This window comes from Canis aureus, chromosome 12 (genome assembly GCF_053574225.1).
Source record: "Canis aureus isolate CA01 chromosome 12, VMU_Caureus_v.1.0, whole genome shotgun sequence".
Taxonomy (NCBI): Eukaryota; Metazoa; Chordata; class Mammalia; order Carnivora; family Canidae; genus Canis; species Canis aureus.
Genome location: NC_135622.1, coordinates 64,081,418 through 64,103,356, shown reverse-complemented (window position 1 = coordinate 64,103,356; position 21,939 = coordinate 64,081,418). Strand labels below are relative to the sequence as shown.

The following is a 21,939-nucleotide window of genomic DNA, read 5'->3' as shown; positions in this document are numbered from 1 at the left end:
GCTAACCCCCTGACCCGAGTCCTGCGCCCCTTTTTGAGCGTCTCTTGGCTTGGCCACCTCGCCACCTGGCCCGAGGGTGCACCTGCCTTGGTGACCTGGTGCTGGATATAGGAAGCATCTGCAGGAACGCATGCTATGTGTCCAGAGAACCGGGTGTGGGCGAAGGGCCAGCATAGGACATTCCCCTTCTGCATCTGAAGGCTTCTGTTCACGCCGAGACTGTCATTCCTGCCAGCAGGAAGCTAACGTCCGGACCTCCTTGAAGCCAACTTAAAGGTCACGCCCGACACATAGAAATGGGAGGAATCGAAATGGCTTTTGTGTGAGATGCGGTGCTTGTGGAAACAACAGCTGTGCACACGGCGCGTAGGACAGGTGGCCAGCCAGGGTGACGTGGGCACCGCCGCGCACCGCCCGAACTCTCGGGGGGCTCAAACATCAAGATATGAGCTGGTGTAGCAGGGGCCTGAGAAGTCGGGGCTCGGGGTGGCTTGGCTCTAGGGATGCGGGAAAGAGCAGGGCGCGTTGCTCAACGCCGCCGGCACTGCTCTGACCCACACGGTGCGCACTGAATAAAAGATGCCTCTGTTTCTATTATGTTCTCATCTTAAAACACATGTCATCCAAAAAAGGCAAGAGAACTGAAGCAGGAATTCAAGATAGTTTGAAAAGGAAAGAAACGACAGAGAATAGGACGATCAAAATATGCCAGTTGGGAAATGGTTTCGTGCTGGAAGGTGGGGAGGCGAGGGTGGGAGCCGTCACCGGGGACCGGGCGCCGCGCGTGATGGGCTGACGGACACTTTCAGTGGGTGATTGCAAGCCTGATTTGCAAGTCTGATATAAGTATTTTAAAATTGTACCATATTAGACGAGAGGGGAGAGAGAGAGAGAGAGACATATTAGGAAAATGGAATCCTTTTATCTTTGAAATATTTTGATCTTGGTTGTTGGAGTTTCCCACATGAGAAGTTGTCTTTCATTCATTCAGTGTTGGAACTGGGTCAGAGTTTCGCTGCTGATTGGGTTTGTCTGTCTGCTTCACGCCTCCCCCTCCCGTTAGGCTGGCCTCCTTCTGGCGGGAGCCCCGGGTGACCCGCCAGGCTCACCCCGATGCCTGCCACCCTCTGGCCTCAGACCTTGTTCCTCATTAATAAATGCTCACATTGATTTTTCTGGCCACCAGGTGCTATTCTGAGCACTTGGCAAACACAAGCTCATTAATCCTCGTAATGAACCTGCAGGGGGATGTGGCGTCGCCCCACTTTGCTGATGGACCCAGAGAGGGGAGCGCCCGCACAAGGGGACTCAGTGTTGGGTGGCCCGGCTGGGGTCCAGGGCCAGGAAGCCTGGCGGTCAGCGCTGCTGCACCTGCTCTCTGCTCCTGTGGCAGGAGTGAGCCACGGAAGCCTCCCCACCCTCCAGACATTGGAGGAGGCCAAGTCCTGAGGCTTCCTCACCTGCACAGGTTTTTTTTTTAGAGAGATTAACCACCTCTAGGTCTTTGAGGGGGCTCTGTTAACGTATCTGAAACATCCTGACTGCATTAGAAATTTTTTTTCTAAAGAATACGAATAGATTCCAAATACCTGCAATGAAACATTAACCCCCAAATTCAAGGATTTCTACTAGCCTACATGACTCATGCCATTTGATGTCCCTGGGGAATTAAAAGCCAGAGACAGGCATCCTTCAATGGCAGGAACCGTCGTGACATGAAAGGGGGAGAAACAGAGCTAACTCCAGGGAGAGGGCAAAGCTTCCTGCTGCTGCAGGTCTGTTCTGATGTAGGGAAGTGCGATGGAGCCAAGTCCCTCTCCCTCGGCGAGGCCAGGATGAATCACAGGGATGAAGGGTTGGATGAGGAGCCCTCGGAGGCCCCGGGGAGAGGGCGAGTCTGGCGCGGTCCCGGGGGTGGGGGAGCAGGCAAGGGGCAGGGAGCGACCTGACCCCTGCCCAGCGGGTCTCGGGGCGCCCGGACCGCACACACGGGGGCCTTGCTCAGTCGGGAAAACTAAGCTGAGGATATCACACATTGCATTTTAAACAAGCAAAGGCAGAAAATCCAACACGTAGAAATACCTACTTCCTCGGGAGCTGAGACCGTGTGAAGAGCGAGTCCTGGGGGCCGCGTGGTGCGGGAAGTCCTGACCGAACAGCCTGAAGCCGTCCACCCTCTGCAGTCTCGCTCTGTCTGGGGCGCAGAGGCGGGATGGCCTGTGACGAGGAGGGTGTCGGGGACACCGCATGTGCTCTGGGGATGCAGAGAAGCGACCAGCTGCCCGGCAGAGGGGGAGGGTGGGCTGGCCTCTCAGGGGTCCCTGGAGAGAGACCCGGGTCCTGCATGACCGCACGTGCCTCCTTTCCTTCCACGAATGGCCCCGGGGTCTTGAAAACACGTAAAATCCAGGTATTGCTCCAAGAAGAGTTTAAAAGGTGCTTAAGTGGATGTAAGTCGATGTAAGTGGACGTAGCAGGACAGTGGGCCGGTGCTGCTCCCGAGGCTCGGCCGTCAGGTGCGGCCGCGGAGCCATGTGCTCCCTCTGTCCTGCGCTTGTGCATCAGATGGTCCTGAGTGGGGGGCGCGGCGTGTGTCGGGTGGAGCGAGGCCCGCGCTAGGCCGCCTGCCCCTGCCGCTGTGTTTGCGCCTCCGTGCCGCACAACCACGTCGCGGGCCGGTACCCGGACGGTGGTGTCGCCCACTGACGCTGCGCCTGGGTCGCTTCTCCGTCCCCACGATAGGTTGGCGCCGCCTCCTTCCCACCTGGGGCTGGGGACTGTCCAAACTGCTCCTTCCAGGCCAGCTCGCCCACCGCCTCCCTTCCCAAGGCGGGGACTGGACCCCGCAGGTCAATGCTGACCCCCCAACAGCCTCCTTCAGACTCGGGGGCTCCCGACAGGGTCGTGTCATGCAAGCAATGAGTCTGACTCATCCATGGAATCATGTACGCAGATGCCACAGGCTGGGGACCCAGGTCACATGCTTGAGGAGCATCCGGTCTCATCATCACGACGGCGGCAACCAGAGACGCACAGTGGGCGGTGGGGAGGGTCGCTGTGGGAGGACCCCACGGAGCGGCCCAAAGCCTGGGGCAGTGCTGACCTTGGCCGCCGCAGGCCCTTGCAGAGGGCAGGAAGGTCCTCCCCAGGGACTGTGCCTGTGCCACAGCGTCGGCTGGTTTTTGTACCATGACCTGTGGGTGTATTTTTAAGTGATTATTTTAGGAATTAGGAAATATGCAATTTCCATCCCTGGAGCCCTGGGGGCAAGAGTCTGCAGATCCATAAAGGTAGCCTTTGCTTCCCGTAAGAGGTAAGACCAGGGCTCTTCCCCGTGGAGACAGGGCTCCGAGTGCCCCTCCCGGGGGCCAGGCAGCTGGCAGCACTCGCGGGGAGCCGGGTGGACGCCTCCTGCCCGGGACTCCTTATGGAGAGACGCTCCTTTTAACTGTTTCTTGACCTTCTAGCAATGCGTCCCGAGGCCGGCCTGAGGCGTCCGAGGATTCCGTCCAGGAAAGGGACGCAGGCCCGACCGCGGTGTCCCGCCTCTGTGGTGACGCCCTACAGAGCACACATCGCTGGGATCCTGTCTCGATCCCCATGGCCTTATGCTGTCTTTGCAGGTCAGGGGTACGGTTGTGATTTTTGAGGTTCAGGGCAAGTACCTGTCGGTGAGGGTTGCAGGGGCTGCCGCAGTGGATGCTTCGCAGGCTTTCCCCAAGGGCAGGGATGCTCTGCGCCAGCGTCGGGGCCACGTCTCGCAGCGGCGCTCACTTCCGGGAGGCAAGAAGGGCATCGGGGCCCGTCGTGCTGACCGTTGGAGCAGGTGCACGCCCGGACGCTGGGCTGCGGCCCCTTTGCAGGCGGGCTGAGCAGGGCAGTCCTTTTTCTTCATCCGCACTCGCTCCTGGAGGCCGATGCGGCCTAGAGGCTTCCATGCTGTCTCTCTGTGGAGGAGCTCCGGCCCTGCCTCCCCCTCGCCCCACGGACACGCGACTCTGCACACCCTGCATGGACGCCGGGTGGGCAGCTCAGACACGCTTCCCACCGGGCACGCCCGACTGTCCCCTGAGACTCGTCCCCCGTTTTAGGAGAGGGCAGCCCCCGGGCGCCTTTGGGCGGGTCTCTCGCCCAGGCTCACGCCCTTGGTCCATGTCCTGTTCCTCCCGCGAAGCCGGCTGCCCTGCTGCCGAGACACCAGGGATCTGGCTGTTCTCGTCCCCTCCATGCTCTTGACAGGGACTGTTGCATTATCTCCAGCCTAGGCCGCCATCGGGACCTCCCGCCTGCCCCCTGCTGCTGGGGCCATGCTGCAAGTGGTCCCCACATGCCAGCTGCAGTGACTGGAAGCATGTGTCAGACCCCGTCAGGAGGGACCCAGAGTCCTGCGGGGTCCCTTGTGCCCTCATAGGGTCTGACCCCTGCAGCTGCTCAGCCTCCTCCTCTGCTTATGCCCTGCTCCCCTGCCCCCCAGCGTCCCTCTAAGTGTGCGGGGGCTGTGTTCCCCCTGTTGCCCCGGGGGCCAGCCATGGAGGGGCACCGGGACTTGGTTTGGGGCCATGTGCGGGAGACCAGAGCTGTGGTCCACGCAGCAGGGGGTTACATGCAAATCACGGCGAACAGCAGAGCACCTTTGCCTGTTGCCATTTTTTAAAGCTTAGAGAAGAGTCCCTGCGTTACCATCTACAAAATAGAGTGCATGCACGTGGCCTGTGTCGTCAGGCTTTACAAGCACTTTCCCTCTTTGATCCACCTACGGCGGTGGTGGACCTGTGAGGGGTCTGCCCAGGTTCCAGCCCCAGGGCGACAGCACCCTGGTGGGGCCTGCATGCTTCCGAGGCCTGGGTTCCCAGGGCCGGGGTCATTGTGGTTCCTTTCTTCTTGTGGGACGGAAGCTGCACAAAGGCCTCCCACCCCAGCAGCACCGTGCAGCTGTTAAGATAAGAGTATCCAACCCACATGTCAAGCAAACATCAGGCTTCAAGATCCCAGGTAGACTGTGGTTCATACGAGCAGTGGAGACCAGGAGGACACGTCCTATTTCTTTTCTTTCCTCTTTCAGGTTTGGGGGCTCATAGTTAAGAAATTCTCTGTCTTGTTAAGAGCACACTTCTCCCCTCTTAGATAAAAGGGCACCCACGTTCCAGTAGGAGGGTGATTTCATGCGTCCCCTGTATTTTTATCTTAATGGAATGAAAGTATGTCATAGGGCAGCCCCGGTGGTGCAGCGGTTTAGCACTGCCTGCAGCCTGGGTCTTGATCCTGGAGACCCGGGATCGAGTCCCACATCGGGCTCCCTGCATGGAGCCTGCTTCTCCCTCTGCCTGTGTCTCTGCCTCTCTCGCTCTGTGTCTCTCATGAATAAATAAAATAAAATCTTAAAAAAAAAAAAAGAAAGTATGTCATAAATACCACCAGTATGTGACCACAGAGGGAGATGATGGGGAGTACACACCGTGGGAGTGGGAGACAGGCATCCCCACACCCATGCGGGGACCCGGCAGGAAGGGCGAATGTCCAGGGCCCATGCCCCCAGGTACCCGGGCATGAGAGCAGAGGTGGGGGCTCTCTGTCGGCCTGGACAGTGAAGATTGGCTGGAACAAGTCACCTATTTGTGTCCTGGATCACGGCAAGTGCATTATAGCAACGTCTTCAGAAAGCAGACACTGACGATAATTGGAGCCAGGCAAGGGCCGAGGCTCACCTCCGTGTGGCGAGCTCTCCTCTATAGGCAGGCTCATTAACGGCATAAGCAAAGTTGAAAGAGAAATATTTAAGATACTAATGGCAAACAGGCTTCTAACAACTTTAAAGCCCCAAGTATTAATAATGCATGTGCTAATTATAAGCCAGGTTTATTTAGTCCCTAAAGAAGGTGGCCTAAGGACCTCTCTTTGATAACACCTGCTTAATCAAATTTGAGTTTCTGTACAAGTTTGAAAGTAATAAAGTTGAATATATTTTTAAAATAACCATGACAGACTTTCTCCTGACTGAGAATGAATGTTACTCTAATGATCCCCAGCAGTGGGGTCTGTGCAGCTTGCAGGTCCTACTCCATTCTGGAAATAGGTACCCTGCGAAATTTATGTCGTGTTTAGCCTTAATCGATCTACACATGGCATTAGATTCCAAAAAAAGAGGTCAGTAGGTAAATATAAAAAGATCGCCCTACTTGTCTATGGCTTAAAAATGAAACAAGAATGTTGAGTAACCAGATGCTAAAAAAAAAAAAAAAAAAGCTTTTTAGTTGTAGGAATAAGATATTCCTGAGTGTTTATTAGGATAAAGGATAAAGTAAAAAATATATATAAAGGACAATATAAACGGAGCTGGGGGTTGTATGCGGCGCTGTCCGAGAGGGACATCCACTTGGCCCCCACGACCGTTCCAGTTAGAACGAGCACAGGGAGCGCCCCAGGAGCCCATTTCCCGGCCGCAGGGGTGCGGGGGGCTGCGGCTGCCGAGCTGGACGGCACGGGTCTCGCGTGTTTCCGCTGCCCCAGCGAGTTCTGCTGCATGGCCCCGTGACACTCATTCCGTGAGGCCAAATTACACTTCCATTTTGATTATTAGAAACTATTTGCATGGAATGTTTTTTTTTCTCTGCCCTAAAAAAATCAGATAAGCCTGGGATTTCTCCTGTCTTGACATGGTTCCCATATTCACGGACCCTCTTTGAAGGCAGACCGTGTGTCTCTGTTCCCTAACTGCGGTAGAGAAGCGCCTGTAGAGCCTGGAGACGACACAGACCACGACACGGATTTCACTTGCACCAGGCACTTGGCTCCTCCTGTGAAACCACAACAGAAGAACATGAGGGACGAGATGTGATTTCCCACGAACTGTCGCTCCTGGAAGATCACAGGCCACATTTTGGAATAAAGGCTCGGACAGGTGAGGTTGCGAGCGGTTCCGCTCCCTGGTCCACCTCGAGGCCCCGCCAGCCCTTCAGAGCCTGTCTTCCCAAGCAGGAGGGAAACCACAGAGAGTGGTTCTGTCTCCTGAAATTGCCAGGAAAAAAAAAAAAAAAAAAAAAAGCCCTCCCAAATCCCTGTCAATAATTTCCCGAAGGGAACATCTACTTTATTTCCAATTTTGTTCATTTTGCTCTAGGGAACTATAAATTAGTGAACTGTTTGCTGAAATAAAACCTCAAATTTACAATTAAAGGCTGATGTAACCCAGTCTTTCCCAGCCAGGGGTTTTCCCCGAAGAAGCTGGCTTCTCGCGCAGCTCAGGGTCTGGGGGTCGGTGCCGATGTGGGGCTCCCGTGATGCGGGGGGGAGTCCTCACTCTGAATCTCCCCCGGGGAGCCAGGGATGAGAAGAAAATGGAGCCAAATTCCCAATAATTACAAGAGGCCAAATTTAACCAGATATAACATACGATGAAGACTCAGAGGGTTCAGTGTGCTTCGTGAAAGGAAATACGTCCAGGTTCGAACCCGGCCTCGCCACGCAGACGACGACAGACACAGACACTCACAACATATGCATGTGAGCACATTGTAACATATATTACACACACACATATTTGCAAATATATTTTAAATACCTTTAAAACTGCAATGTTAAGAATTGCAAGGAGAATATTGTTTTTCTCTGTTCATATGCACCAAATACGCTGCGTATTTTATAAAGAGCAGTAATTCTAATCCGGAGTAAAAAAAAAATAGATTTTTTTCAAAGGATAATTTTTGAATAATTCGTATTTTATCGTTGATTAGATGACAAATTACTCTTTGTTCAGAAATAAGCAGAAAGCTCATGCTTTCTGAGGTCTGATTAAATGTTTCATCATTCCAAGATGGGGGAATGAATGCTAAGAAAAATTTCATAGGGAACCTCTTCCTAGGCCTCATTCTGGATTTAAAGATACCCACCCTCCCCCGCCCCTCACCCCCGGTTTGTGACAACAAAAGGCATAAAACCCTCAAAGTCAGTTTGTGATGACCTCGCACATTAGGGTCCCCACCCCGGGAAGGATGCAGGGGTTCCGACTCTGGTCAAGCACAGCACAGCCGCGAAGCCACAACACAGCGAGCGTAGCCGGGAGGACCGCAGACCAGGCCGGTGGCCGGTGAGCCACACAGCAAGCCCCCCGGTCGCTGGCGAGGAGCGGGCTTTGCTGCCCACAGTTACCCCCGTTGCCTGAGCCGGGCCTCCAAGCAAGCCCGTGGCCCCGAGACCCCGAGACCCCGAAACCCCGCCTGCTGGCCCCGTGCCCTCCCTGCTGCCCCCGCCCCGACCGCCTGTGTCTCCCCTTTGCTCCCCGTCCTCCCCGATGCTCTGGATGGAACGCTTTCTCTGTTCTTTTTGGTCTGTGTTAAAAGATACCCTGAGTTCCTTGAGGACAGACGCCGAGGACAAGCAACAAGCGACTGAACGAACTAGCGGGGCTTGTGGTTCCCCGGAGATGTCACAGTTCGAGCTTCCATCCAGAGTCCTAGGGGGTGTCTGGGTGGCCCCGTCCGTGGCCGCGGGTGAGCACCGAGTGTGGGCACAGACCAGCATGGGGCGACGGGCTGCAGAATACACACACAGCTCGGCCAGCGAGGAAGGGGCGCGCACATGCGGGGCCCGAGGGGCTCCCCAGACCTCCTGACCAGCGTGACCGCGGCACCGTTTCCTGTTTGAGTTCAAGGGCGGGTGAAGTCCTCCAAAGCTAGAGGCTTGCTGAGTTGGGGTGAATGAAAGTCCTTATTTCTGGGACATCATAAAAAGCCACGGATACAAAGTCATTGAGGAAGCGTCCGATTCACGGGTACGTCCTCCTCTGAGCTCTGGTTAATATTTCCATAAACTCCGACATGATAGATAGGGCCACGGGGTTCTTGTGTGTGGATGTTACTGAACGTCTACTCTGTGTCTGCTCCTGGGACTGTCCCATTTCAGGGACCGGGACCCCGAGGCCCAGAAGGCTTTACCGTGCTCCCCACTGAAGGGACAGACTCGGCTCTTTAGTGTATTTTGCACAAGGAACTTAGAAAAACAGGGTGTCTAGGTTGTTAAACCTCACCCCACACTTCCCTTGGATGCCGTCAGCCTGATTTTTTACTCTGAATTTTTCTGTAACGTGCACCAAACCCGAAAGACGCTGAGACGTAAACGGACCAAGCGCAGACCACCCGCCCTGTGAGTCACCTGGCGCTGGGGAGCCCCACGTGTGCTTCTGGAACGCACGGATCACGTTATCAAGTGGGTGGGACGCCGAAGGTTTCTTTTGCTTTTGCTCCCAGTTGGTTTGCGTGTGGACACAGTGAGGTGAAGTTGCTAACATGTGACCCCAAGTCTGAACACCAGAGATGCCCACTTAATCATGTGGGTGTAATGCTGACCACCAGGAGGACGGGCTCACAGCAGGGGCTGAGCTAGAGCGGCCGAAGCTGAGGACGCGGCCAGCAAGGCCCACCCTGCAGTGCTGATGGTGGCGGCGTCAGGGCTCCAGAGACAGAGGGAAGCAAAGGCCTTTCTGGTCTGGTGACCCTTCCCCGGATGGGAGTCTCCATGAGCCGGGACCTGAGGAGCACAGCTTCCTGGACCTGTCATTTGTGTGTGTGGTCGTCTTTGTGTTCACCCATGTGTGTGGTCACCACGTGTGTTCATCCGTGTGCATGTTCATCATGTGTGTTCACCTCTGTGTTTATCCATGTGTGTTCATCCGTGTGCATGTCCATCCATGTGTTTGTTCATCCATGTGTGCTCACCATGTGTGTTCATCCATGTGCATTCATCTGTGTGCACATCTATGTGGGTATCCATCCCTATGTGTGTTTATCCATATGTCCATCCATGGGTGTGTTCATCCAGGTGTTCATCCATGCATGTGTTCATCCATGTACATGTTCATCCAAATGTGTCTTCACCTGTGTGTTTATCTGTGTGCATGTTCATCTATGTCCGTTCATCTATGTGTTCATCCCTGTGTGTAAATCCATGTGGATGTTCGTCCGTGTGTTTGTTCACCCATGTGTGTGCTCACCATGTGTGTTCATCTGTGTGCACATCTATGTGGGTATCCATCCCTACGTGTGTTTATCCATGTGCCCATCTGTGGGTGTGTTCATCCGTGTGTTCATCCATGCATGTGTTCATCCGTGTGCATGTTCATCCAAATGTGTGTTCACTTATGTGTTTATCCGTGTGCATGTTCATCCATGTCCGTTCATCTGTGTGTGTTCATCCCTCTGTGTGTATACCCATGTGTGTTCACCCATGTGCATGTTCAATCTGTGTGTTCATCCGTGTGCATGTCCATCTGTGTGCATGTCCATCCATGTGTGCTCACCATGTGTGTTCATCTGTGTGCATTCATCTGTGTGCACATCCATGTGGGAATCCATTCCTATGTGTGTTTATCCATGTGTCCATCCGTGGGTGTGTTCATCCGTGTATGTTGTGTGCTTGTATGTGACTGGAGTCATCCTCAAACACTCATTTTAGAAGTCTTGCTTTACTGTGCTTACCTATGTTTCTTATATTTCACTTATTTTAAATCAGTCCTACTTATTACAATAAAATAAAAAATCCATGTGCAACAGGATGTATTTCTTAGGATATTTTAAAAACATGCTACGGAGCGGGCCTCATGAACCTTCTATGGTTGTTGCAGCCTATGTGCTGAGGTAGGCTCCCCAGGGGACCTGGGGGACACACGACATGCCCCCGGGTAGCGGTGCCCAGCTGGTGGCCAAGCAGCCCTGGGTGTTCTGTGTGTAGATGGTGCATCCGGGGGGCACTGGGAGGGGAGAGCGGCCGTGTGTCTGGCTGTGGCGGCCCAGCACCTTCCAGCCTCCATCACCGAGGCTCAGCCCCCGGCCACCATCTGGGCAGGTGCTGTGGCGAGGGGAGAAGGCGTCCGTCCGAGAGTGTCACTGCCCCCGCACAGCCTGTGGGTCCATGCTGAGCCACCTAACCACCCATCCCGCGGCGTCCACACCCAGAAAATAGCCTGACCCCGCCTGCGCTTCTCCCCGAGGAGGCGGCGCGTGCAGAGGCCCCTTGTAAACTGTCACTTGCCCTCTGAGTGGGACACCCCGGCTCTTCAGGGCGCCCCGCTGGGTGTAGGGGGGCTCCTGCCCCCCGCCCCTGCCCCCGCCGGCCACACGCATCCCAGCTCCCGCTCTGTGTTCCCAGCCGCCGGGACTATGCACAACAAAATGAATTTGAGAACCGAAACGAGGGGTCCTGGGAGCATTCTTTGAAGGGGAAGACGGCGTGCGTCGTGCCTGCCCCCAGTGCGGAGGGCCACAGCCCCGCCACCCTTCCCGACACCCAGAAGCGGGGCTCACTCAGCGGTGGCCGCCCCTCCAGATAAGGACACGGCCCCCCCGCTAAAGGAGCCGGGCCCGAGTCGAGGGCAGCGCTAATTCACCAAGTCCTGTGGATTTACTATTGTAAAGTGTGAAGGCGAAAGATTAGAGAAATGAGGATTATGTCTAAGAGCTGGTGTGCAGTGAAAGTGGGTGAACTTCCTGCTTGGTGAACAATGGGAGCTGCCAGATGAGCCGGCTCCGTGAGATCCTGGTAAATAATCCTCCTACTGCCTACAAAAATAAGCCCTAGCAAATTCCAGAAACAAGGAGCTTTTAGAGCAAAGTCATATTGAGGCCCAAGGTCAAAATTTTTAATTCTTGATTTAAATAAATGTAGCCAAGTTGAAAAAAAGAGTGTTGGGGCACATGTCACTAAAGGCCATCTGTGTCTCGGGTGAAAGTGCCCAGGACAGATGCCCGAGGCTCCAGGGTCCATAGGAGAGCCCTCCAAGGGGCAGGGAGCCAACACGTAGGGCCCCCGCCCGTGGTAACGACACCCAGGTTCAAACACCAAGAAGTAAAGGTGGAGCCATCCTCTACTCCTCCACTCGGAGCTCACTGGAGGCAGGAACCGGGCTGCGTGAGATAAAGATCCGAATAATAAAGAGGTATCTAAATTTGGCCAACCAAAGTATAAATGGAAGCCAATTTGGGGGCCTGTTTTTAGAGCTAATTGCCTCTGATTGAAATCGGTTTTGATTTGGCTTAAATTGGAGCCTCAGATGGCTAAAGCACCTACATCATGCCCGTGTCTACAGCGATGTCTGGAGGCAGGAGCGCTCCTGGCAGGAGGACGCGGTTTCTCAAAAAAAAAAAAGAGGATGGCAACCCTGTGAAGTGACTTGCAAGCTCTTTCCCGTTGCTCCTTTCAGGTCATCTTAGCAAACGGAATTTTTAGAGAAGAAACCTCCCCCTTCAGAATCAGAGCTCTTGTTGGGCAGACAGTCTTCCCAAAAGACCATTTAAAACTGAGCGGCGCTCTCCGCCCCTCCCCCAACCCGCAGGGCTCTGGCCCCAGGGCCTCAGTGGGTGTCACGCTCGGACCCGCAGGGCGCGGGGGAGGAAGGTTCACAGGACATGCGTGTGACACACAGCACATCAACCCGAAACGGTCTGCTCGCCGCACCAGCTTTCCTGGCCTGCCTGCTGCTTCCCCCTGAGCCCCTGAACTGTGTAGTCTACACCACATGGGCCAGGGACCAAGGAACGCGGTAGCTCCGGAGTTTGAATGGTATTCACGTACACACTGAATTTTAATACATTTTCAGCTTACATATTGTACATAGTTAGGCATAAAATTATCCACTTCTTTTTAAGAACATCCCAAATGTGTTGCCCTGGGTAAGATCAGAGTAAAATGTTATCTCAGGAAGTTTAAGAGGTTTGAGGATCCAAGACCAAGACTTTATCCGACACAACTCATCTATCCATGATCAAGAACGTCCTGTTAATGGCCCACTATAAAAATCCAGTGTTAAATGTGACAAGAGGAATATTTCCAGGAAATTCCACAATAGAGAACTTTTTTGGAGGTTACCGGGACCCCCCCATCTAATATGTCCTTATGAAGAAGCCGAAATTGTTCACCTACAATGAATAGTGTGATTTCACTCTGTCACATGAGCGGCTGCTGCAGCAGGGATTGCCCAAACCTCGAGAAGCATCTACTGAGAAGGGCACACGTGGGACTATTCTAGAGAAAGCAGCTGTAGATCTTTATGGGATCAACCTATGCTCCCATGCAGGAAAAACCACCTAAAAGGCCTTCGTGACTCTGATTAAAAGTAACAACAAATAGAGAGTTCTCATCAATTAAGAGGTTAAAGGGAAAAAAAAATGTTGTAATCTATGGTTTCCTCCGTTCAGAAAGACTCATCATCAAGTAAAAAGCAGTCATTTAAATATTAGACTTTTTAATAGCAGATGTTTAATTGGAACCTGTAGCTTCACCAATAAAAAGGGACCATTTCGGAAAATTGGTCAAGTTTAGATTTCTCAGAAAGGATCAATCAAAACGGGATTTACTTGTTGCAAAGACAAGTTTACAAATGAGTATGGCTTTTAGATCAACCACGATTAGGAAAAGGCCACCCCTCTTCGAAGGCAAGTTCTCCCATCCAGGAAGAGGCAGGATGGAGAGAATGGACCACTCCAGCACTGCCCTGGAGGACGCGAAGGCCAACCACCTCCCGCTGAAGATGTGGATGGTGAGGACCATCACACCATCTTCCAAGATGATGAAAGAAGAGAAGAAGAAAGTGCTGGAACCGGAGAAGTGGCAGCTCTGCTTGGAACTTCGAGTCAACACCAACTTCTAAGCCCAAAGTCAAGGGATGAACACCAGCAACAGCTAGACCCTTCAGAAAACTACTCTGGTCTCTGAGGGTGTTGAGATGCTAACCAGTTAGAAGCAGTCCTAGATACCAGTTGCACAAAGGCTACGTCTTGGTTACGGCTGGCCTGCTGGAACTGGATATATGCCAAACTTTTGCAAAGTGTTCCTCATCAAGAAATTCAAAGGAAAGTTGCCATGGTCTGATGTGTTGGCCACGTCCCAAGTGCAGTTAATCACATTTGATCGTGAGGGAAGTATGGGTTTAAGCCATGAAAAAAGATGTCTTAACAAAGTGGGTTGAGTTGTTCTTGCTAAGTCTGTCCGCTTTGAGGTTCTAAAAGCTATTTGTCCATTAGGCACTGCGTGGATGACACTACAGACTTTAAGTAAGAGGATGCCCTCCGGGTGTTTACACGCCATGAAGAAAACGCCAAGAGTCTTGTGATGGAAGGGCTAGTTCAGGAGGTCACTGAACATGAGCAGGTGATCTATGGCACTAGGGCCTTGGACAGGGATCCTGTAAAAAATGACATGATGTGAAACAGAGCCCTAGACTCCGAGACAGCCCTGGTCTATCGCAGCGGGATGGGATGTGGGGTGGAATCCTTGGGAAGGGAATCAAACAGGGTCTTGAAGGAGCATTTTTCCTACATTGGTAATAAAGCAGTTTCCAAACAAAATCGGAAGCCAAGCAAGTTGGACATGATGATATTTATAAAATGTCAGGAATTTAAAAAAATCATTACTTGGGGCTCTTGGTTCTCATTATGTCATGAAACGTCTTTCAGGTGTCGCCCTTCTTCCCTGACATGCACCCTACACCTCCTCGGACTAGAGCACCGAAGGCTTTCAGGCGCCTTCTAGGGCTGGTACTGACTCCTTCCAAAACCTACATGGGAGCTGCATGTGGTTCTGTATGTACAAAGAAGAGAAACCTTAGTCTGGTGCTATAAATGTGAGTGATCAGATTTATACTTAAAATACAAAGTTATAGGCATGGGGAGGAGGGGAGCCAGTGGCTGGAGGGAGGTGTGTCTGAGTGCCGGGCAGTGCCTGGTGTGCCCATGAGTGCGGCAGTAATCGTGACCTAGTCTTTGCAACTACGACCACAGCATACATAGGGAGGTAGCTATTATCGTGGTGAGGTTTTTCCTTTTTTTTTTTTTTATTACTAGTGCTATTTAAATGCCCATATTTTAAATACTTATGTTAATTACTGACTTCTAAAAAAAAATAAATTTTTCACTGTTTAGGTTACAGTCGCTTCCTAAGTCTGAGGACCTTTGTCCAACTCCCCTCCCATGTGCGTGCATATCAGGACGGAAACTACTTATGCCTTAGAAAATCCAGGATAGAGAAGCTATGGCATGAAAGCACTAGAGACAAATGAGAGGGAAGAGGCGGAGAGACTGTCCACAAAGGTGACCAACGTCCCGAGGACCCGGTCGTGTGTGCTGTGGAGGCGCTGCGTGCACAGGTGCTTTGTTTTTTGTTTTTTTTTTTTTAAAGACACCTTTGTTTACATATGACACATCCGTTTTGTGACTACTAGGTGAACAGAGTCTTAAAAGAACGATTTTCATGAAATCTTACTTGAGTTCTTGTGAGCTGGTGGCCAGCATGCTTCGAATGCTTTTGTCGGCGAGGGGGCAGCCCGATAGACTGTAAGACAGGCCAGAAGAGTCAGGTGAGTAGCCGCTCCCGCCAGCTGACGCTCCCGGACAAACACAACATAAAATTGAAACTAAAAAGTTTAATGCAGAAAAGCGATGGGGCAAGTGCTGTATATTGAATTTTTTTTGGTTTTTTTTTCATTTTGTTTTGTTTTATTTTGTTTTTTTTTTGTATGATTTTCTTCTTGGAAGAAAATGTGTCTGTTAATAAACAGTTTTTGGAGGATAATATAAAAGAATTTGCGCTCCTCGGCTTAAATGTTTGTGAAAAGTGTTCCGAATCGAGGCAGTCTGCCTGCATCTAAAGGACACCGTACGACACGCCAGGGAGCGTGCTTTCGTGGGTCAACATATAGCACTTAGAGGGTTGACACGTAATTCGACGTTTGCACTTTGACAGCATTGTTGAGGTAAGCTGAAAACAATAAATTGAAAAGACAAAATCCACCATGAGAAAAATGAAGTCACACCTTCTATGTGAGGCGTAATTACCAGTCACATGACCACTCCCATCACACCTTGGTGTTGGACATCTGCCACCAAACAAAAACAAGAACAGCCAAAATAGTAAGTATGTTTAAAAAAAAAAAAAAAGACTTTAAGAACGTTTCATTGTTTCCAGTTTAGCTGCAATGTCTGCAAGGGGGTTTAGGCGCCCTGAGGGGAAGCTGCAAAAACGCACGACCACATGGCAAAGGCGTCTCCATCACACAGAGCGTCCCGGGAGCAAGCGAGCCACATGGCCTCCCGCTCCACTGAACCGGCAGCTCGAGACATTTATGTGCTGCGAACGTCGCATGCTCCAACGGCAAGGCATGTACAGATCGGTTTTTAAGAATAAGCCAAAGAAAGGGACAGTTAAGAGCAGCCATGTCACCTGCAGTTATGCTTACGTTATTAAGTCCTTCTTGCTCTCTTTGCACTGGGGGTACTTGGGCTTGGGGCTGGGGATGGTCACCTCTCCCGGGTACCTTCTCTCCTCCAGAGCCTCCTGGAACGGGTCCAAGTCTTCCGGCTGCAGGCAAAACACAGCTTCAGGGCCGGACAGGTGACCGCGCGACCCGCAGGCCACAGCCGCGTCCCCCAGCGGCGCCGGCCGCCCCGCGCTTTCCTCCTCTTCCAACCGACCGTGCCCTTTAAACCATTCCACACCCGTGTCCCGGTGAGGCCCCTTCTGAAAGGACAAAGCTGGACTCTGTTCAAAGAGCATCTTCTCCAGAGTGGACCTCAATTGCTCACCAACTGCTCTAAGCGTCTAGATTCACACCTGTCGGGGGGCGGGGCACGTATACGGGGCAGATGGTGGGTTTGGAACCAGACACTGGGTAGCTGGTGTTTCTGATTCACTGTCCAGTAAGCACCTGCCGGCGTTCAACGCTCCCCTACAGCACCGCCCTGCACAGCTTCACGCGAACCCTAAAGGCACTCAGAGCTTCTCCCAACCCCCGGGAAGCTTTCTGCACGCGTGCGTTGGGCCCCACGGAAGGCAAGACCACCTGGGATTAATGCCGTGGTTCCCGACTATTCTTATGCAGTATTTTCTTTCTCAGAACAAGTGTCTACTTCTGGTAGAAGTAACTACGAGGCTCCTACAGGTGGCGGGACTCAGCAGACGTGCCTCGTGACTACCCAGGTGCAGCGCCTGCTTCCGGGACAGTCTGTATGACGGCAATACTCCTGTCGATTTAGGAGACCTTAATTTTAATTAAAGTAAATTCAGAGACTCAACCGCCACGCCTTGTTTGGTGGCAGTGACTTAACACCGTGGGAGAGAAAAGAATACTTTGGAATTTACCTTGCCGCTCAGACTCTATTCTTCCGCAATGCCTGGATACTTAAATCAATTTGAAGAATAAAGATAATAGGCTTTAAGATGTAATGGCCTTATAACCAGGTGCCTTTCCTGCCAATTCCCACAAAGAGCTAATGTTCCCCTTTTCTGCGCTTCCTTGTTTCTGTGAGGAGCTAGTGCTTTGATGGTGGTCTCCCTATTGTATTCAAGGAGGATTTTCATTTTTCAGTGAATAAAGAAGATGTCATAATTTCCAGAGTGGAACACTGGAGAAAAAGCCAGTACAATAAAGAACAAGCTTTTCTTCATTTCTTTTCTTAGGCTAAAGGGTATTTTAACTATTTTAGCAACTCGAACGTGAACATTATAACAACTCCAGGTGTCCCCCACCGTTCAAGACCTCACCACACACACCACTTGGCTGGAAAGACCCCTTTGGAACCTGCTTTTGCTAACGGACAGACACCCAAAGAGGAGTTTTGCTTTTACAGAAAAAAGGCAAGGAGGGCGAAGAGCGTCCGGTGCTGGTTTTGCGGCAAGCTGCGGGCGCAGCCCCGCCGGGCACCTGCTCCGAGACCACGCTCCGCCTCGGCGCCCGGCTCCAGAGCTCTGGGCTACGTCTGGGCACCTCTGGGCGTCATCTCAGGTTGTGGGTGCATCTGTTAGCAAGGGGAGTCCCAAGGTTCAGAAAAGCTGGAGACCTGAGTTTTGGGGTCTGGGAACACTCAAAATATTTTCTACATAAATGAGGGGTTAGTCTTTCCTTTACCTCGTGCCATTTGGCTTAGGAAAGGTTCCCCAGGAAAGCTCTATTTTCGGATCACAGATCTCCACTTCAAAAATATGTTCGTGACATAGGTGTTTGGTAATACTGTGCTCGACAACGATTTAGGTGATTTTAGGCACTAAAATGATTTTTTTTTTCAGGGCTGGGGTATACACTCCTCTGAGTATTTTAGGTTCTTGGAGGACAGACGCTGTCCTCAGTGTCCGAGGGCCAGCTCATGCACGTGCAAGAACCGAAGACGTTCTAATTCTCTCTCTGCAATGGGAATCAGCCCTCATAGCAATATGTCACCCAGGAAAACGGACCAGCCTGCTGTTTACCTATTTCCTTAGAGAAATCGTTTGCAACAGAGTATGCTTGTTAGAAAATAAGATTCATCGTTGAAAAGAGCGTGTGGTTTGTTTTGCCCCATCGGTGAATGGTCGGTGGAGTGTGCTGTCGGCCCCAGGCCACGGAGGCGACACTAAGCGTGCCCACCGACATCCCATCCCACACCCTGAGCCGGCTGGCGGTGAGGGGCACGTACGGGGACCTCGCTGGCGTCGCCCCCGTCCGCCCTGCGGGGCTTCATCTTGGTGTAGTCCACGGGCAGCTCCCAGCAGTCATCCTCCCCGAGCTGGAAGCACCGGCTGCCCATCACCGCCTGCTGCTGGGGGGACATGGGCTCCAGGGGCGTCAGGACCGGGCAGCAGCTCTCCCGCGGCCGTGGCTTGTTCATGCTGAGGTCCAGAGTCCCGTTCTCATCTACCTCCATGTCAGGGTTCTGCTGGACAGAGAGACACGGTAACCAGGCAGCTCCACCCGCCGCCCTGCAGCCCTGCCTTCAGCCCGAGTGGGCTCCGGACGCGGATTCCTCCCGCCGGCCCCCGCGCACGCGCTCCCGAGGGGGGCAGGAGGGGTGCTTTGGGGACGTAGCGGGGGCCCGCGCTCAGCCCCAGCGGTGGCTGGCAGGTGCACGCGTCTGGTCACCCACCGACGACCTGTCATCTGCGTCTCCCTCTGTCCTTACCTATTTACCTATCACAGACCTACCGCGTATTTACCATCCATCTTTATCTTCTGTTTTCTGCAATACAGATCTGCTTTTAGAAATAAGCCTTGCCGGAGGAAAATCAAACGAGCGCCTAATCTCGATTCTATTCCAGCTCAAATAACATTTAAGAGATCAGAGACAGATGCGTGTTTACGCTTAACCATTGTCCTTCCGTGTCCCTGATGTGAGTACCCGGGGACGGGGAGGGGGGAGACACGGAGGAAGCAGGGGTGGGGGGGAGGGGCAGCCGAATTCACTTCCCAACACGGAGTCCTGTGATGAAGAGTATTTTCTGTCCTGGGGGAGGGAGATGTGCAGTCACTGTTCTAAGTACTTCCACGGCCTGACCCACTCTGCATCTCCACAAACCCGCAATTTAGCCCACCGGCTCAAAAAAGTGAAGAGGTACGGGGTGAGTTTTCTTTTTTCTTTCTTTTTTTTTTTCTTAAATGATGCTTTCAAACAGATGAAGAAGTCTCCAGAGCTCGCCTCTCAGGAGGAGGGACACGAGGAAGGACATGTGGAGGACGGAGCGAGACAGGTGCCAATGCCCCCCACCCCGTTCCCAGAGAGTTCCACTCTCTCGAGCAAGGATCTGGCTCCAGGGCTGGCGTGAAGGCTGCCGCGTCTCCGGGTGTCTCGCGGCTCCTTCCTCTGGATGCAGCAGAGGAGGGAGGCTGCTGGGAGCCGGAGCCGCTGACGGAGCCTGCAGCACTTGGCCTCTGTCCCCCCAGTCTTGGCTTTGATAAGCCGGAGACAAAATCGGAAGGGGTTGCTTGCTTGCTTGCTTGCTTTTTTTCCTTTCTCTCCTTGCCTCTTCCATGCTAGCCTTGGCTTTCGGCGGCTCTGATCACACAGAGACCGCACACGCCCCTGACACTGCCCCAAAGTCTAGGAATAAAATACTAATAGAAAAGAAAGCACTTGCAAAGCACGAAATGACTGACCTTTCTCCATTCTTACAAACTACTATCCCTTCCGACACCCGCTGTCAGGGTCGGGCGCTCCCGCTGCATGGCCAGGCCGCCCTAGGAATGCGGGGGGTCCCTTTGTTTTCTGCAGAGGAGGGGACAGCATGGTCCACCCGCCCACCCGTCCTCGTACTGTCTTTTTTCCTAGTCCTGAGCGACCCCCTGGGAGCCAGGGGACAGTCCTGCGCCTTCTTTGACAGCGGGGCCCCCACCCTCCTGGTGCGTAGGCCCCATTAGCTTCTTATTTTCTGTGCAGCCCTGTGAAACAGCGTGCGGTCCCTGGGTGTCCTCTGGACCCTGACGAGGAGGGTCCACGCACTGGTCTCGTCCAACAGGCCTGACAACCTCCCCTGGTTCACAAACCAGGCGCCCCACTCCCCGCGAAGCCACGCTGCCCCCCCCCACCCAGTGAGCAGGCCTCAGGGTGTCAGCACGTGCAGCAGCCAAGCTCCAGGGGCCGAGAGCTCGGGGATGCGCCCCCCCCAGGCCCGGCAGAAGGGTGCCCCCCGGTGGGCCTACCCGCGCGGTGCACAGGTCCTGCGGCTTGGTGGACAGGTTCTGTGGCATCTCGCGACAGCGCGTGGACAGGTTGAGGATGGCCGTGGCTGCCATGTGGGCCGCCTCCATGTCGTGCGCATAGTCGAAGCTGCTCTTGCTGCATGTGCTGCTGGCGCTGCTGCCTCCGCCACAGCTCATGTTGCTGCTGCTGCTGGGCGCGTAGCTGCTGGTGGTGCTGCTGCTGGGGCTGGCGTTCTTGCAGTACCGCTTCGCTGGGGAGACACGGGGACGCGGATGACTTGGGTCCCCGCCGCCGGGGCCACAGCAGAGCAGGGCACGGTGCCCCGCCACCCGCCGCGTACCCCTCCCTCCGGCCCTGGGGACGCGCGGTGCCCGAGCTGTCGGGGGAAGAGCCCGTCTGGCCTTTCCCGGCACAGCTGGGGGAGCAGGGGCGCAGGCGCCTCTGTGCCAGGCCACACATGGCTGCGTTGGCCACACCCGAGTAGGCCTTGGCCACCTGACATTGGGGAGTGCCCGGAACCCCGGCCTGGCCGAGGCCCGTGGGGGGGTCTCCCCATCATGACTGCCCATCGGCTCAGTGGGCGAGGGGGACTCCACAGACCTCGTCCCTCAAGAGGCCGGCCGTTCCTCCTGGCCAGGAGGGGCCTCAGTGGTCAGCGGGGGCTCCCTGTCTCGTGTGCAGGTGGTGTAGCCTCACACGCTCCTGTGCTTTTGGGGGAGGCCTGCCAGCTGGGCACATGTGATGGAAACACTCCTTTCCTCAAGAAAAATCTTCCCCTGTGCGTCTAGTAAAGAGCCACACAGAGGAACCGGCCTGCCCAGGGAGAGGGCCCAGCCCAGGTAAGCGGGGCGGGGTGGCCATGGGCATGCCACATGTTGCCTCGCCTCCCTGCAGGGATGGAGCCTGGCTGGCAGGGCACCCTGTGAGCAACCTGCGTCACCCATGGCGCACAGGCCCGGGGCAGCCAGTGTTGTCTTCCCCGGAAGTGTCCTCCGGCCCACGGGTGGGGACAACGTTTGCAGGTGACCTGTTAGGGCCCGGTGGCCAATGCCGAGGGCAGCAGGGTCACAGGGTGCCCACCTGCAGGACGGTCAGGTCCCCCCCGCCCCGGAGTCCCTGCACAGGGAGGAATTAGCAGGTGATCCGGGAGGGGGGGCGCAGGAACCCCCCCAGACGTCTCCACCTGCGAGCCACTCTTGTACGACCCCAGGTGCACCTCTGGACGTCCCTTCCAGAGCGAGCTTCGCCGGCTCGCCCTGGGTGTCCAGCGCTGTCACCGCCCTCTGTAACCCGAGTAGCCCCTTCGGAGGACACGCACAATGCCTTCCTCCCAAAGGGCAGGCGCCAGCAGAGCGGAGCTCAACAGCTGGCCTCACACACGGTCGGTCATCACGAGCTACACCAAGGAATTGCCCAAAGCCCCTTATTCGGCTACAAGTGAAAAAGTACCTAAGCTTTCATCGTTGGTACCTTTCCACTTTGGACCAAAGACGGTGCTTTCATTGTGCCA

At 53.9% G+C, this 21,939-nt stretch overlaps 1 protein-coding gene across 29 annotated transcripts in view; it reads right to left on the bottom strand.

The window, feature by feature from the left end:
* MYT1L (myelin transcription factor 1 like) overlaps window positions 1-21,939 on the bottom strand; it is a 404,915-nt gene that overhangs the window by 46,302 nt on the left and 336,674 nt on the right. For 20 of the 29 annotated variants that reach the window (XM_077844293.1, XM_077844273.1, XM_077844291.1 and 17 more), the window contains 5 exons: window positions 20,429-20,679; window positions 18,432-18,671; window positions 16,220-16,341; window positions 15,797-15,859; window positions 15,247-15,315 (listed from right to left, as the gene is read on the bottom strand). In XM_077844293.1, coding sequence (XP_077700419.1) covers window positions 15,247-15,315; window positions 15,797-15,859; window positions 16,220-16,341; window positions 18,432-18,671; window positions 20,429-20,679 — 745 coding nt within the window. The remainder of the gene's footprint in view (window positions 1-15,246; window positions 15,316-15,796; window positions 15,860-16,219; window positions 16,342-18,431; window positions 18,672-20,428; window positions 20,680-21,939) is intronic. The other 9 variants (XM_077844302.1, XM_077844301.1, XM_077844298.1 and 6 more) reach the window with 3 other exon arrangements.